Here is a 12704-nt window from a genome sequence, read left to right on the forward strand (position 1 = left end):
ACTTATACCAACTCTACTAGGACAAATAAAGGTTGGTACAAAAGTATGCTTTAAATTTGTTAAAACAGCATGTTACATCTTTATTTAAATGTGCAGCTTGCATTTCTGTTGGTGCCATGGTATTTTGTATCAGTGATCCCCAATCCCCGGTCCGCGGGTCAATTGGTACTGGGCCGCACATAAAAAATACTCAAGTTACATTACTTCAGTTTGATTTATTATCTGATACGGAAAGATGTTTTATTTTGAAAAATGACTAGATTCTCTCTGTAATGCCTGTCTATGGCTGATGCCAAACCCCCCAAGCTAGCAAAATGGACAAAAAATAAACATCTTCGTAAAGTTTCTGTAGGCAGGGTAAAAGAGCCAGTGAGGAGACACAAGACGAGCTGGTCCGTGAAAATACTGTCTGACAATAAACTGGTCTATGACGCAAAAAAAGATTGGGGAATGCTGTTTTATATGGCATTTTTACCTTAATTAACCAATTAAAAATCAGTCCCATTAAATTGTCAAGTGACATAACCATTGAAGCATAACAAGTATAAAATGATTTGCCTTTCTAGAAGTGAACTGATTTAATAAGCCATTTGTTATGAAATATCTCAAAGTAAGATATTTCATTTCTTAATTTAGTATAGGGGCTGTATTGAACATAGTAAGTCAGTATATTGTAGACACCAAGGTTTTCTCTCTATTTTAAGTGGGTTGGTTTTAAACAATGTAGTATGTGGCTAGGACCGTTTTAATCATTACTTTTTCCACAATATATGATTTTTTTATGTGAAACATTGCTACCAATTGATATTCAACAGTTTTACCAACTGACCACATCTTTCCCACTAATAGCACTTCCTCTGTGTGTGTGTGTGTGTGTGTGTGTGTGTGTGTGTGTGTGTGTGTGTGTGTGTGTGTGTGTGTGTGTGTGTGTGTGTGTGTGTTTTACTACAAATGATACTTTTTCATCGGCAGCACCTATTAATTTGCTCATCATCAACGGAAGACTTTCGTTAGGGTGAAGATATGTGAAATATAATAGGTGAAACGAAAATTTATTCAGACTAGCACACTCCATACCAGTAGAGGGCGGAAATGCACCAAGGCGTTGTTCGTCAACCGCTGATATACCTTTCAGTCACAGAAGAAGAAGAACCATAGGTTGGTCTTTCCACAAGTGCGCAGTAATTTCGAGGTTCCTCGGACAGTTGGTCTTTGGTAAGCAGGTAACTATATAATTGAATCCTTTTATTTGATGATTAATTAAATGCTTGTCGGTTTGTTGCTTCCGATATACCGTAAAAAATCACGACAAAAATATTTTTTTCGTCTTGCTAACGCTAGCTTCACACGTAGGCCAGCTACCTGATCTTAGCAAACTTGGTAAGAAGATAAGGTTACTCAGTTTGCTCGACCTCTATTAACACGTTTAGGTTTCTAACGTCAAATCTAATCCCTGATCAGATAATGACGTGCTTACTAATGTCAACGAAGTGTTTAGGCTCGGTGTCTACCTCCGGGAAGTACACAGTCGTCGTGTTTTTCGTCGAACTGTGTCGGTGTTACTAAAAATGGAACTACTATTTTCACAGACCCCTCACCAGCTGTAGGTCTGAAACCGAAGCCGTGGAACATAATTAACATTAACACAACCCTCACTTGTATTAATGAATTGTACATTGATCCGGCCCCCTAATTAAATTAAGGCTCACAAAGAAGCATATATAGAGCAAATGGTCTGTTGGATTGTGTCAGTAAATTGTGTTATGGACTTCGCTGTTACGGGGTTCTGATCCGGATTGTTCAGTTTTTAAAACGTCCTGCGCCGGGTAAAAGAAAGTCCAGGGATGAGTACAAGTGTATTTGCTGACAGTATATCGCGTATTCTTCTTATGGTGGATACGATAAACGCAGGTCACAGTTGTTTGTGTATTTGTGCTTAAAAATGTGAAAAGTGACAACACAGGAACCGAGTTTTTCCCGTTTTGAGGATTGGTGTTCCCACTAAATCACAGGATTCGACGTTTGTCTTCAACAGGCTTCCTCGTTTTAGGTCTTGCCTTGCATTCCACCGTTTAAAGGCAGATAGGGAATGATTAGATCATGACTGACCGAGTACTTATCTCTACTGTGGCGTATACTCGACCATCTTATAAAACAGGACTTGATTTATTTTTGAGTTTCCTATTTTTACGAGATAGTATCGCATCAAGACAGGATTTTTTTTTTATCTTTCTGTTTTTGTCGAGATCACTATCTCATTAAATAGGGGTTATCGAAAAGCTTTCATGGTAGCTCGAGCGCCGTGAGGGTGTAACCACCAAAAACGCACCCTTACCTCAATAACAATTTGATGGACTCCCACAACATCGGCCCGAAAGCAACTTTTGCATTAAATATTCAGAGTAAAAACTGGATTTAGAGTATCGTCAGTCGCTGGTGTTTCAGTTTAAAACGTGAGCCTGTCAACTATTGCCCCCTTAACCGACAATCACTGACACGTTCGGCTCAGCAGTTAGCCGTTATAGCACGGTCACTTAACTCCAAAACACCAGTTGCTCTGTAACGCTCAGAAGCTGACTCCATGGTGTTGTATCGTTTTGGAAATTGAACACAGAATAACAGGACATTTTTATGCTACTCACAGTTTTTAATTCCGACAAACAGTATTATAACAGTAACATTCAAACAGTAATTTAGCGTTTAAAGAACTCTAACTCGTTGAAATAAATGGAGCTAAACGCCGCTTCCGTTGCCCAAATGCGTGCGCATATCTATGGCATCAGTCCTGTTTTTTTTTTTTTTAACATAGTATCTCGTAAACACAGGAAAATAAAAATTTTAGCTGACAACCGCCCTGTGTTGCATGTCTTCCCCATAGACTATACAGAAAATGGACTTAGTCTTCCTGAGGTCACCAGTCTGTTCCTGAAACTGAGTTTTGAAGCGAATCACCACAAAGGACCAACTGGATATGGGAGGGCTTGAGCCTCCTCACTAACAGCTATTAGGTGACCACCTGTCAATCAACTGAGCTGTGCCTATGACTGGGAGAACTTGTGATCTGAGTATCTTCTAAACTACAGTTAGAAAAAAAAAACATTCTGTACAGTGTGTGCTGTAAATTAGTTACTCAGACCTCAGACATGAAACTTTTTGTACCATACTGTAAACACGTTTATTTAGGCTGTGAAAATGCCTTTTTTGGCTTGGTTGTGTGTGTAGTTGCTGGTACTCTCAGCCTCAGGTGGACACTAAACTAACTTCAGACTGTAGCACTTTAGCATTGCTTCATATTTTCAGATCAGAGAGAGATGACCAAGCAGCAGCTGCTTGGTCATCCCTGACTCTTTGATCTTGATATTAATATATATATTTTTTAATTTGTGTTTTTTTTCTATAGATTGTTCACTAACACTCAAAGATGGTCAGACCACATTTTGGACCACCACGCTTGAAGCCCAGGTACTGTTTTTGGTTATGTCAATTTGAATCAAGATACTCTGACGTTTTGCTTAAGATAAATGCATTAGTACTGGATACTAACAGTGGCCTGTAATTAAAATATGTTTTTTTGTTTTATACGTTGATGGCTTATACTGATATATGTTATGTGATCTGTGTTTGTGTTTTCCTTGTACCCTTGCAGACCTTATGGAGATGGCCATGGTAATGGACCAAATGAAGGGAATTACAACCCAAACTCCAAAAACCGAAGAGATGTCCAGGGCTACCAAGGAAACTGGAGAGAATCCAGAGGTAGAGGACGACCCCCAGTGGTTGGAAGAGTTCCCCTGATGAGAGAGCAAAGGGAGCCCCGCTTCAATAACTGGAGGTCCCAGAACCAGGATTCCTTTCAGTCATACTCCCCCAAAATGGAACCACACCATAGCCAGAGGAGGCCTTCTCCATCAAGGCCAAACCGTTCCCCTCATGCCCCACATCAGTCAGCATCTCGAGGTCCTGGACAAGGATCTCCAAGTCTAAAAGGTCCACCTTTCCACGGCCATCCCTCAGGTCACAGATCACCCTCCCCAAGACATTTTCGCAACCACCCAGCTGACAGGAGACCCAACTCTGCACCAGCCTTTCAGGGGTCTTTCAGAGGCCACAAAAGGCAGCCAGGCTTTCCACATCAGGAGCAGCGGAGTCGGGACCCTCGTGACAATTACAGCCCCAGAGAAAGACCCCATGAGCACTCAGGTCATGGCATGAAGCGCTGGAATGAGGCTGGAGCCTTCTCTCATCCACACAATGGAGAACACGGGCACTCTGGATCACAGAGGAGCCCCAGAGAGATGCATGGGAGAGGCCCAGGTCCAGAGAGGTACAGGAGTCCACCAGCAATCTCAGCTGGGTAAAATTATCAAAGAGGAGGCTGAGGCTGGCCAAGTCCTTGTAGTCCCAGGGGTCTTTAAAATAACCTCTGCTCTGCCCCAACCCAAAGTTATTAAAGGGTGTGGATGGGCTTTTGATGTAAATGTGGTTTCACCTGCCATTGAGAGGAGGGTTACTTCTGTATTTGCTCTTTCAGCTAACATCTACCTGTTTCTTTCTGTCTTGGCAATTTGAAGGTGCTTCAAGATGTAGGATAAAAGTTAAACGTTCCACCTCCCACTTAACATGGCAATGGATCTGTCATTGTAATGATTTCTCTATTGTTTGATGGATATGCAGGTGGTCATCTGAGCAAGAGTCCAGGCGGCAGCGCGGCCCCGTTGAGAGGCAGGGGAGCAGGTCCCACAGCCGGGAAAGGGCACAAGATGGCCCTCACTCACCCCCTTTCAGACCCCCTTCATGGAAAGGAGGCCCACCACCACCATCCTCCTTTCACAGGAGCCCTCAGGAGAGGCAAGCACCAGGACCCCGCAAGAGGAGAATATCTGATATCAGCATGCCCCCATCGAACCCTGCGCTGGAGCGTGGCAATCCAAAACAACCCAGGAGAGAGAGGCCCCAGCTGCTTAGTATTCCCAGGCCGTTTGGTGGTAGACCTTTGTCTCTGAGGGATAAGGGTTACCTGGTTAAGAGCAGACAAATCAAAGCAGAGGCTCTTATGAGGCTCAGAATTCCTCCACATGTGAGACCCAGGCCTCGCCTGGGTGACCGTACCATGCAGGGAAACATGAACTCTATTTTTGCCATCAGAAAAAGACGTTTCCAAACAAATGCACCTCCCCTGAGAAAGCCAGAATGGCGAAGACCAAAACCCCAACAGTCACCTCCCAGAGAAGAAGGCAATGTCAGGGGGTCTTCACGAGACTCGGACACAAGCAAAGAGCAGGTGGAGTCTCGCCGGTCCTTAAACACTCACAGGTACGGTATTTTCCTTCTTGCACTGTTCGCAGGGGCTTGATGATGATTAAGAGGTCACCAAAGAATGTCTCTTTGTGAAGGGGGTGCCAGCTGTGGAAAATGGAGATGTCATGAGCTAAATGTGCAACATTCATTCATTTAACCAAAGGCCTGCAAACGTTTTCAAATGCCTCCCTGGCTGTGTGCTGCATATGTGTCAAAATACCCTCCTGTCAAGTGGGCTGAAGAGATGATGCTCGTTTTGTGCACCCTTCCAGTAATGCCAAGCTGGTTTAAAAGCTGACAAATGTTTATTTCCCTTTGTGAGGAGAGTGGAAAAATGTGTTGATCTGCACTGCCTACGGATTCTCCAGATTCGGGGCCTTGAGTTTAGTGAGCTGGAAAACGCTCTGAAGCATAATGCAAAGATCTCATCATTATTGATAAAGACCAAATCTCTATTGAAGCGGAAGTTACAACGATCATGCAAAGAAAGAGAAGAGGACATGAAGAGGACTGTATGCTAATTACAACGGCCAATCTGCTCCTTCAGAATAATCATAAAATGTGATCTTCTTTCTACGGACTTTGGAAAAAAGGATGCATTAGCTAAAATCACCAAGAAAATTTCCTGCCTCTAGCTGCAGTCAGTTTTCAATACCAAAGAGCATCACAATCATTTTAAATACAATATAAATACAAATATTCCCATTCCTGAATCCAGTGTTTTCAAGTCAACCAGTAACAAAATGATCAGAAGTGAATGTAGCTGACAACAATTAAAAAATGGCAACATTTTGGCTTTACAACACATCAATCACTTCACCCCAGGCACTGATCGGCTGCATCTCAGAGCCCAAGAAATGGAATTGGAGGAGGAAATCATTTGCCCTTTCAGTTTGCAAAGCGCAGACGTTCATGGCTCTGCTCTCAAGATGTGACTCACCTGAGCTTTGAGACCTTGAGGATGGTGCCGCAACGTTCCCATTCAGAATCAGAAGAACAAGAGAATCCAAGGCATTTTCTGTCAGTCAGTACGGTCATTCCAACTTAAAGATTGCATTCATCAGTTTCAACATTGCCTCATTACTGGAGAGTCATTGTGGAGAGTTTTGGAGAACATAAACAAGGATGTTGACTTAAAAATTTCTCAAGAATCCAACCTGCAGCAGCATCTATCAAACCACTCTGTCCTTAAAACCTTGTTAACATGCTTATAAAATGAAGAAGGCCTCCAATTCACATTTTAATTTGACGAAGAAAGAAGATAATGTGTTTGAGATACCCAAGAAGATGACCTCAAAATCTGTGCTCAAGACCTAAGTGATGAAACCAAGCAGAAAATGAGGGTCTTTACTGTAAATGAGAATCAGTTGTGTGGAAAACAGATTGCAAACTTTCAAAGCTCAAGGGTGCATGGGAACTGAAGCGAAATCCGTCTCGTCTTGCAAGTCTTGCTCCATGTCCGTGTTCTTTCTGGTGTGAATGCATTTAGGCTGGACCCACATGCCAGCATTTTCTGTGGTTTGTTCCTGTTTATGTACCATAGAGCATGTGACCTAAATGTAGCAGCCAGAGGTGCACAACACAAGTGGGGAAGAATTCGCAATATTCTTTTGCCAGGCACAACTCTACAAATGCAGAAAGTCCAACTGAAGCCTGCATAGACCAACCTGTGAGGACATTGAAAAACGTCCAGACCAAAGATGTTCATCCATCTTTTGCACTTAATTCCACAGTTACAGAAGAAAAGAGCACAGTAGCAGCTCATTGTTTGTTCCAAAGAACAAATTCAAGTTGAAATCATCTCGAAAACGCCCGCCTTTTCAAATTAAACCCAACATACCACACTTTAAGAAGAGCAGGAGATCTCGGAGAGTAGAAGCTACACTTGTTGGCTTTGTGGGGCCTGCAGAAATGTCCTTGAAACCTGGATTACTTTGTTGGAAGCCAAATAGTGGTTCAACTCCTTAAACCACTGCACAGATATGGAAGAAAATCTGAAAGTAAAGATGTCCTAGAGATCCCATCCATTGACTTGAGAAGCTCAACCATCCCCAAGACAAATACCAAAATATTATCCGACATACATCTTTGGAAAACCTTTGAATAATGAATCCAGTGTTCATCTCTTCACACCCTAGAGGAGGATTAAAACGCTTGGAGAGAATTCAAGGACCTGCAAGTGGATGGTAAAACCCTGTGGATTTCCTTATGAAACTGGAAACAAGGCAGTGTCCTCCTGTGTTCTCTCAGAGAGGGATTTAACAAGATTTGACGCTGTGATGTAGCCCAATAGTTCTCTCAAGATTTCCTGCTCTAACGATCACAGAGTAAAGGAAGAGAGCTCAGATTGATTCAGGGTACAAAAATAGGAGTGTGGAAGCACGACAGTCCATGGTTTTTGTAAGTACCCATGTGTGATTTGTGGCTTTATGATCAATTGTCTGCCTGCAAAGCAATGCTGTTCATTACGGTTCTGAATTGCTTTACTTTTGAGAATTGAAAGCGTGATAATTGGCTTTTTTACTTGTCGCCTGTTTTTTTGAAAGCAATGCTATGATTTTAATGTCGAAATGTTAATGCATTTAGACCATGTTTATGATGTTCATACTAACCAAAATGATGCTGGAACAGAAATGCTGATGTCATGAAGCACCTTCAATGGTCTCTCCCCAGATCCTCTCCCATTGAGAAACGTGACCTTGTGGTTTTGTCTCACTGGCCACCTGGTCCAAGCTCCTCTAAAGATGGCTCACCCTCAAAATCTTGCAGCCCAAAGTCAAAGAATGGTGAGTTAGTTTGTTTTTTGGTCTCTTTAACTCCAGTGCTTTGAATGCTTTACACATCTTCTCTATCTTTGAATCTTACTTATGTGAGGCATTGGTCTGCGTCTTGTAGCTTCAGCCACAGGGTTTACTGCCTCTTTCCTTTGTTTTTAAATCTCTTCAGAAGCAGAAACATCTTCCAGCAGCCGGCTATCAAAGACAAACGAGTCGAATGAGACAGAACCACGAAAACGAGGCTATCTGGACAAGAGAACATTTCGGTACATTTCATGCAATGTCTCTCTTTGTGTGTGAATTATATTTACTCTTTCATTTCATTTATTTAAACCTCAGGCAGGGCAAGTCATGCTTTTCTTTTCCCTGATTCTCTGTAGACCATTTAATACGATTCATGACAACAGACCAGGAAGGCCTTTCAGGAGACCTGGACCAGGACCAGGCCCAGGACCTGGACCCATGCAGGTGAGCTTATTTCCAAGACTGTACAAACTTTAAGGTACAATGTATGAAATGGGAATTTTAAGTGTTACTAGGTCATCAGACTCTAAACTGAAATCCTCCCTGCCTCATTGACCTTGTTGGTTCAGTGACAGAGGACTTCAAAGACTATTTTTTGTCAAGTTTTTAGCATTAAAATCATCCATCACTACAAATTCTCTAGCACACAACAACGACTAACACCCTTTTTTCTATTAACCCGCACTTGTGATCGTGTTCTGTAAATCCTCAACATATATAACAGGGGCAAAAAGCCTTTTTGAGAAATAGGCTTAGATTTGAGGCAGGATTTTATATCAAACTCTCTTTGAGAAGAGTAGTTTTCATAACTTGGTACCAAGAGTGTCTTGGTCTTTAAAGATCTGCATAGGTTTTGTGCTCACCAAATGCGCGTATGAACCAAGAAGACATTGCTCTGTAGTATTTTAAAAGTGTTGACACACTCGAACTCTTCAGTGAACTTTCCACCTCTGCATAACATCAAAAAATATCTGTACAGTTGTTGAGATCAAAAAGGGTTTTGTATTCTGTTGACTTTGCACTTAACAAACATTGTGTCACAATGCTGAGTACTACTCAATGTACTTTAAAAGCCTTGTTGAGTCACATCGGTACATGTTCACCCTTCACTGCCAAAACTGGTGTTTCCTTGAATTTAATGCTACAAGAACTGGAGTGAGCTGTCAGAGGAGATTTGCAGCTAAACCTTTGGTGTCGTCACGTTTAGAACAAAGATCTTCCTTCAGCTATTTCAAACAGCTTATCTAGAGAGGCCTCTGAGTAAACATCTCGCTGTTTTTTTGAAAAAGGATTAAAGCATCCTGTATGTACTAAGCTTTCACTGCTCTTTACAGAGACCAAAGTTCCCTGCTGGACCCAGGAAGGCGGGCCCCGAGTTGTCCGGAAACATCAGAAGACCGCTGATGGTTTGTGCACTCTCTTAAAAGATCAAAGAAATATCAAAAAGCACATGCAATATCTTCTTTGACCACTTATGTGTGAATTATGGTTTATAGGAGAGTATAGTGCCACGTCCTTTCCTAAATCAAAGACCAGTGTTCAGGAAAAGCCAAAGTATCATGTCCAAGTACCGCACCATGAGGGTAATGCGTCAGCGTGCACCATACAACAGAGGGCCGAACCAACAACGCTGGTGATGCTCTGGTAAGTCTTCACAGTGGGACTAACACATGAGTTTAAATTTTTGTCTTCCTTTTACTAAAAGTTCTTTTTTAAATTCCTGTTCAGGTCCCACACTTTGCTGACAGCACTGGAAAAACTGAAGAATCTCATCGATATGTCGAGTGTACTACATAAAACCCTTTTCTCTGTACAAGCCCAACCTGCCTGTGTGTTGTCAGTGGTGTTGCTTACATTTGTCCTCTGTTAGGAGTCTTAGTTAATGGTTTGATGAACTGCAGAACTTGTTTTGAAATATTTGTAACATATGCCATAAAGACAAATGTTCCTGCTTTCTTTCATCGTATAATAATTTAAGGAACTGCTGCTTCTGATCCTGACGGTCTGTGTTACTACAACGGTTTTATGGTTTTTTATTTACTGCAGCAGTCGCTTTCAGGATTTTTTAAGTCCCAGACATACTGAAACTCCCTCTTTGTAAAGATTTTCAACATGGTATGTGTCCTTGGACTTAGTATGTGTTTGATTTGAAACTGCTGCTTGTCAAATGACACTTGCTTGTAAAACTTGCATAATTGAATTTTCAGTTAGTTGTTTGACATTTGAAATGAAATACAATAAACTTAATTTTCAACATCCTCTCTGTTCTATTAGATTTATAGAAATAACTTTAAATGATGTTACCTCCAAGTATAAACCCATAGTCCAGGGTGTCATTACCATAGCTCATCTTTTTGGTGCTTTTTCTCCTTTCAAGTAAGTGCTTGGTGATTAATAACACTGACGTTAAGAATCTTCGGTATGCTTTCTTTAATTACTTTACAATCACAAGGATAAGATATGTATTACTAGAATAGAATAGGATAGAAAATAATTTATCCCTAAGGGGAAATTCAGGAGTCGCTGCAGCAACCAAGAAAAACAAAAGTTAGAAAGTGCAAAAAGGTCCATAAGAAAATAGATGACAGCTTGTCCATCATTCTCCAGTTTAGTCAGCCTCCACCTCCACAGGGTCCAGGACTGAGCTTCTTCAGCAGTCTGTTCAGTCTCTGTCTCCTAGATCCTGTCTGCTCACAGCAGGTGAAGCTCTTCCAATGTGGCGTTGGTGTCTGATGTTTGCTCCGTTAGCCATGCCTGTGAATAGCATGATGCTACTCTGCCTTATAGTATTCCCTCTGTTGCTGGGTTAGCACAGCTATCTCGTCCATCTTACTGGAGATAGAGCTTACATCCCCAATAACGATGGATGGAAGGACAGGTCAATGTTTACTATGCTCTAATATAAGGGAAAGTATACTACCTTTACTTGTAAAGCACATAATACAAAATGTGTCAATAAACTATGTTCTGTTAATTTGAGATGAAAAAAAGTTTAGTAATTTCCCTCAGCAGATGATCAGTGGCAGATGTCACTGGCTGAATAAGTTTGTCTCTTTAATCACCGCCTTTGCCCTTCAGTTGGTGACACCCTGCGCTCTGGCCTGGTGGTATTTGAGAGCTGAGCTAAACTTAGCCCTGACAGTGCTCTCTCCTCATCACAACGTACCCTAAACACAGCACTGGGTTACAATGGACGGTGTTTTGTTACCCCAGATGCTGCTGTACTTCATAAGTGACTCCGGCCAAACAAGGTGAGTGTGTATTTGCACAAGATCTTTAACAGACAATAATCTGGTAATTAGTTCTCTGTGTTTACTAATGGCTGTATGGTCTGTCACTGTGGCCCTCCCCTCTCTGTCATTGCATTGGCATGTGTGGTGCATTTGTTCACAGCTGTGGCATGAGACAGCGCTGTCCTTCAACTTTGATTTAGACTTATTTTAGTTTAAAGTAGAACTTGTTGATATGTGAAGAACATTAAAGGAATAATTAATCACCTTTTCTCAGCTTTTATATTTCTGAAAGGTGCAGCATGATGTGAGACCTCACTGAGTTTTTTGTCCAATTTGTTGTTGTTTGTAGATGTAGACTTAAAGACTGCAGGTTTTCTGTCTTTCTCTCTACACTTGTTTTCCTCTCTGTCGCACGATGGGCAGCTATAGCTCAGCCCTCATTCCTGGTAAGCCTTGCAACAACATTGTTCTTACATCTGTTGTGACATAATTCAAAATGCTCGCATGCTTGAATGCTGCATTTGAAAACACTGAAAGCTAATGCAAGCTTTGGAGTCAAAAAGGGAAAAGGATTACCGTGTAGATGGAACTTCTTTGTTGTGGTGGGTTGGTGTGATTTTTGTAGAGTGTGTTTTGACATTTTTCTTTGTTTTTCTGAAGACACTGAGGAGTTTGAATCAATCGTGTCAATCGCAGAGAAGCTGAATGAGCAGGTGGCTCATGGTGCAGATGAGAGGTTACAGTCAGAGCTTCAGACCCTGGGAAGTATACGCCTCAAAGAAGAGTTTTATTATTCAGTTACAAACAAGTGCGTCTCAGGGGGAGTGTGTAGCCTGCTTGTGTCCCTTCTGTCCTTGGGATAAATTTAACTTTTCTAAGCTGCCACTCAGTCACATGCTGCAGTAAAAGATATCTGATGTGTCTTCCTGAGAACAAAGTACGAATGTTTTTGACCTGTCCTGAATTCTGAATTTACCTCAGAGATTCATTCTTATGTTTTTCACTAAAAACCACAGTGTTGAGCACAAAAGCCTTATCTCGGGGCAAAGATTAACAACGTGTTTTTCCAGAATTCTGATACCTCAGAGTTCACATAGACTCAGAAACCACATCTAGGTGTCAGTAAATGAAGTAAAGTTAAGCTTGGACAATCTCCATTTTTATCAGAAACTTCCAATTGCTGACCCAAAAGTTTATTTACATTCATTTTCTTTCTCTCACACAACCTACTGTCTGATAAATTGGTCCAGCTCAAACTCTACAGTATTTAAACCACAGGGATCATTATAAAAGCAAACACTCAAATGTAGAAAAGAAACCGTTCAGTTAACATCACTGTCAGAAAGTGATATAGCTAACTCAGCTGGGAAAA

General features: G+C 41.5%; 1 protein-coding gene across 5 annotated transcripts; it reads left to right on the forward strand.

Annotated features, from left to right (window-relative positions):
• The first annotated feature begins 1109 nt into the window (after positions 1 to 1109).
• LOC141791653 (uncharacterized) lies at positions 1110 to 10357 on the forward strand. 5 transcript variants are annotated; one of them, XM_074672262.1, is made up of 11 exons: positions 1123 to 1223; positions 2879 to 3008; positions 3401 to 3462; positions 3647 to 4354; positions 4675 to 5313; positions 7972 to 8084; positions 8245 to 8341; positions 8456 to 8543; positions 9434 to 9505; positions 9596 to 9743; positions 9828 to 10357. In XM_074672262.1, the coding sequence occupies exons 3-10, from the start codon at positions 3422 to 3424 to the stop codon at positions 9734 to 9736; spliced, it is 1899 nt and encodes a 632-aa protein (XP_074528363.1). In that variant the 5' UTR covers positions 1123 to 1223; positions 2879 to 3008; positions 3401 to 3421; the 3' UTR covers positions 9737 to 9743; positions 9828 to 10357. The 5 variants fall into 5 exon arrangements, with proteins under 5 accessions (XP_074528362.1, XP_074528361.1, XP_074528366.1 ...); XM_074672264.1 differs by having other exon boundaries at positions 1137 to 1215; XM_074672261.1 differs by lacking the exon at positions 2879 to 3008 and having other exon boundaries at positions 1110 to 1215.
• The last annotated feature ends 2347 nt before the right edge of the window (positions 10358 to 12704 follow it).

Source organism: Halichoeres trimaculatus, unplaced genomic scaffold (assembly GCF_033239565.1).
Source record: "Halichoeres trimaculatus isolate MK-OKI-2021-1 unplaced genomic scaffold, fHalTri1.1 fHalTri1_scaffold_6, whole genome shotgun sequence".
Classification (NCBI taxonomy): domain Eukaryota; kingdom Metazoa; phylum Chordata; class Actinopteri; order Labriformes; family Labridae; genus Halichoeres; species Halichoeres trimaculatus.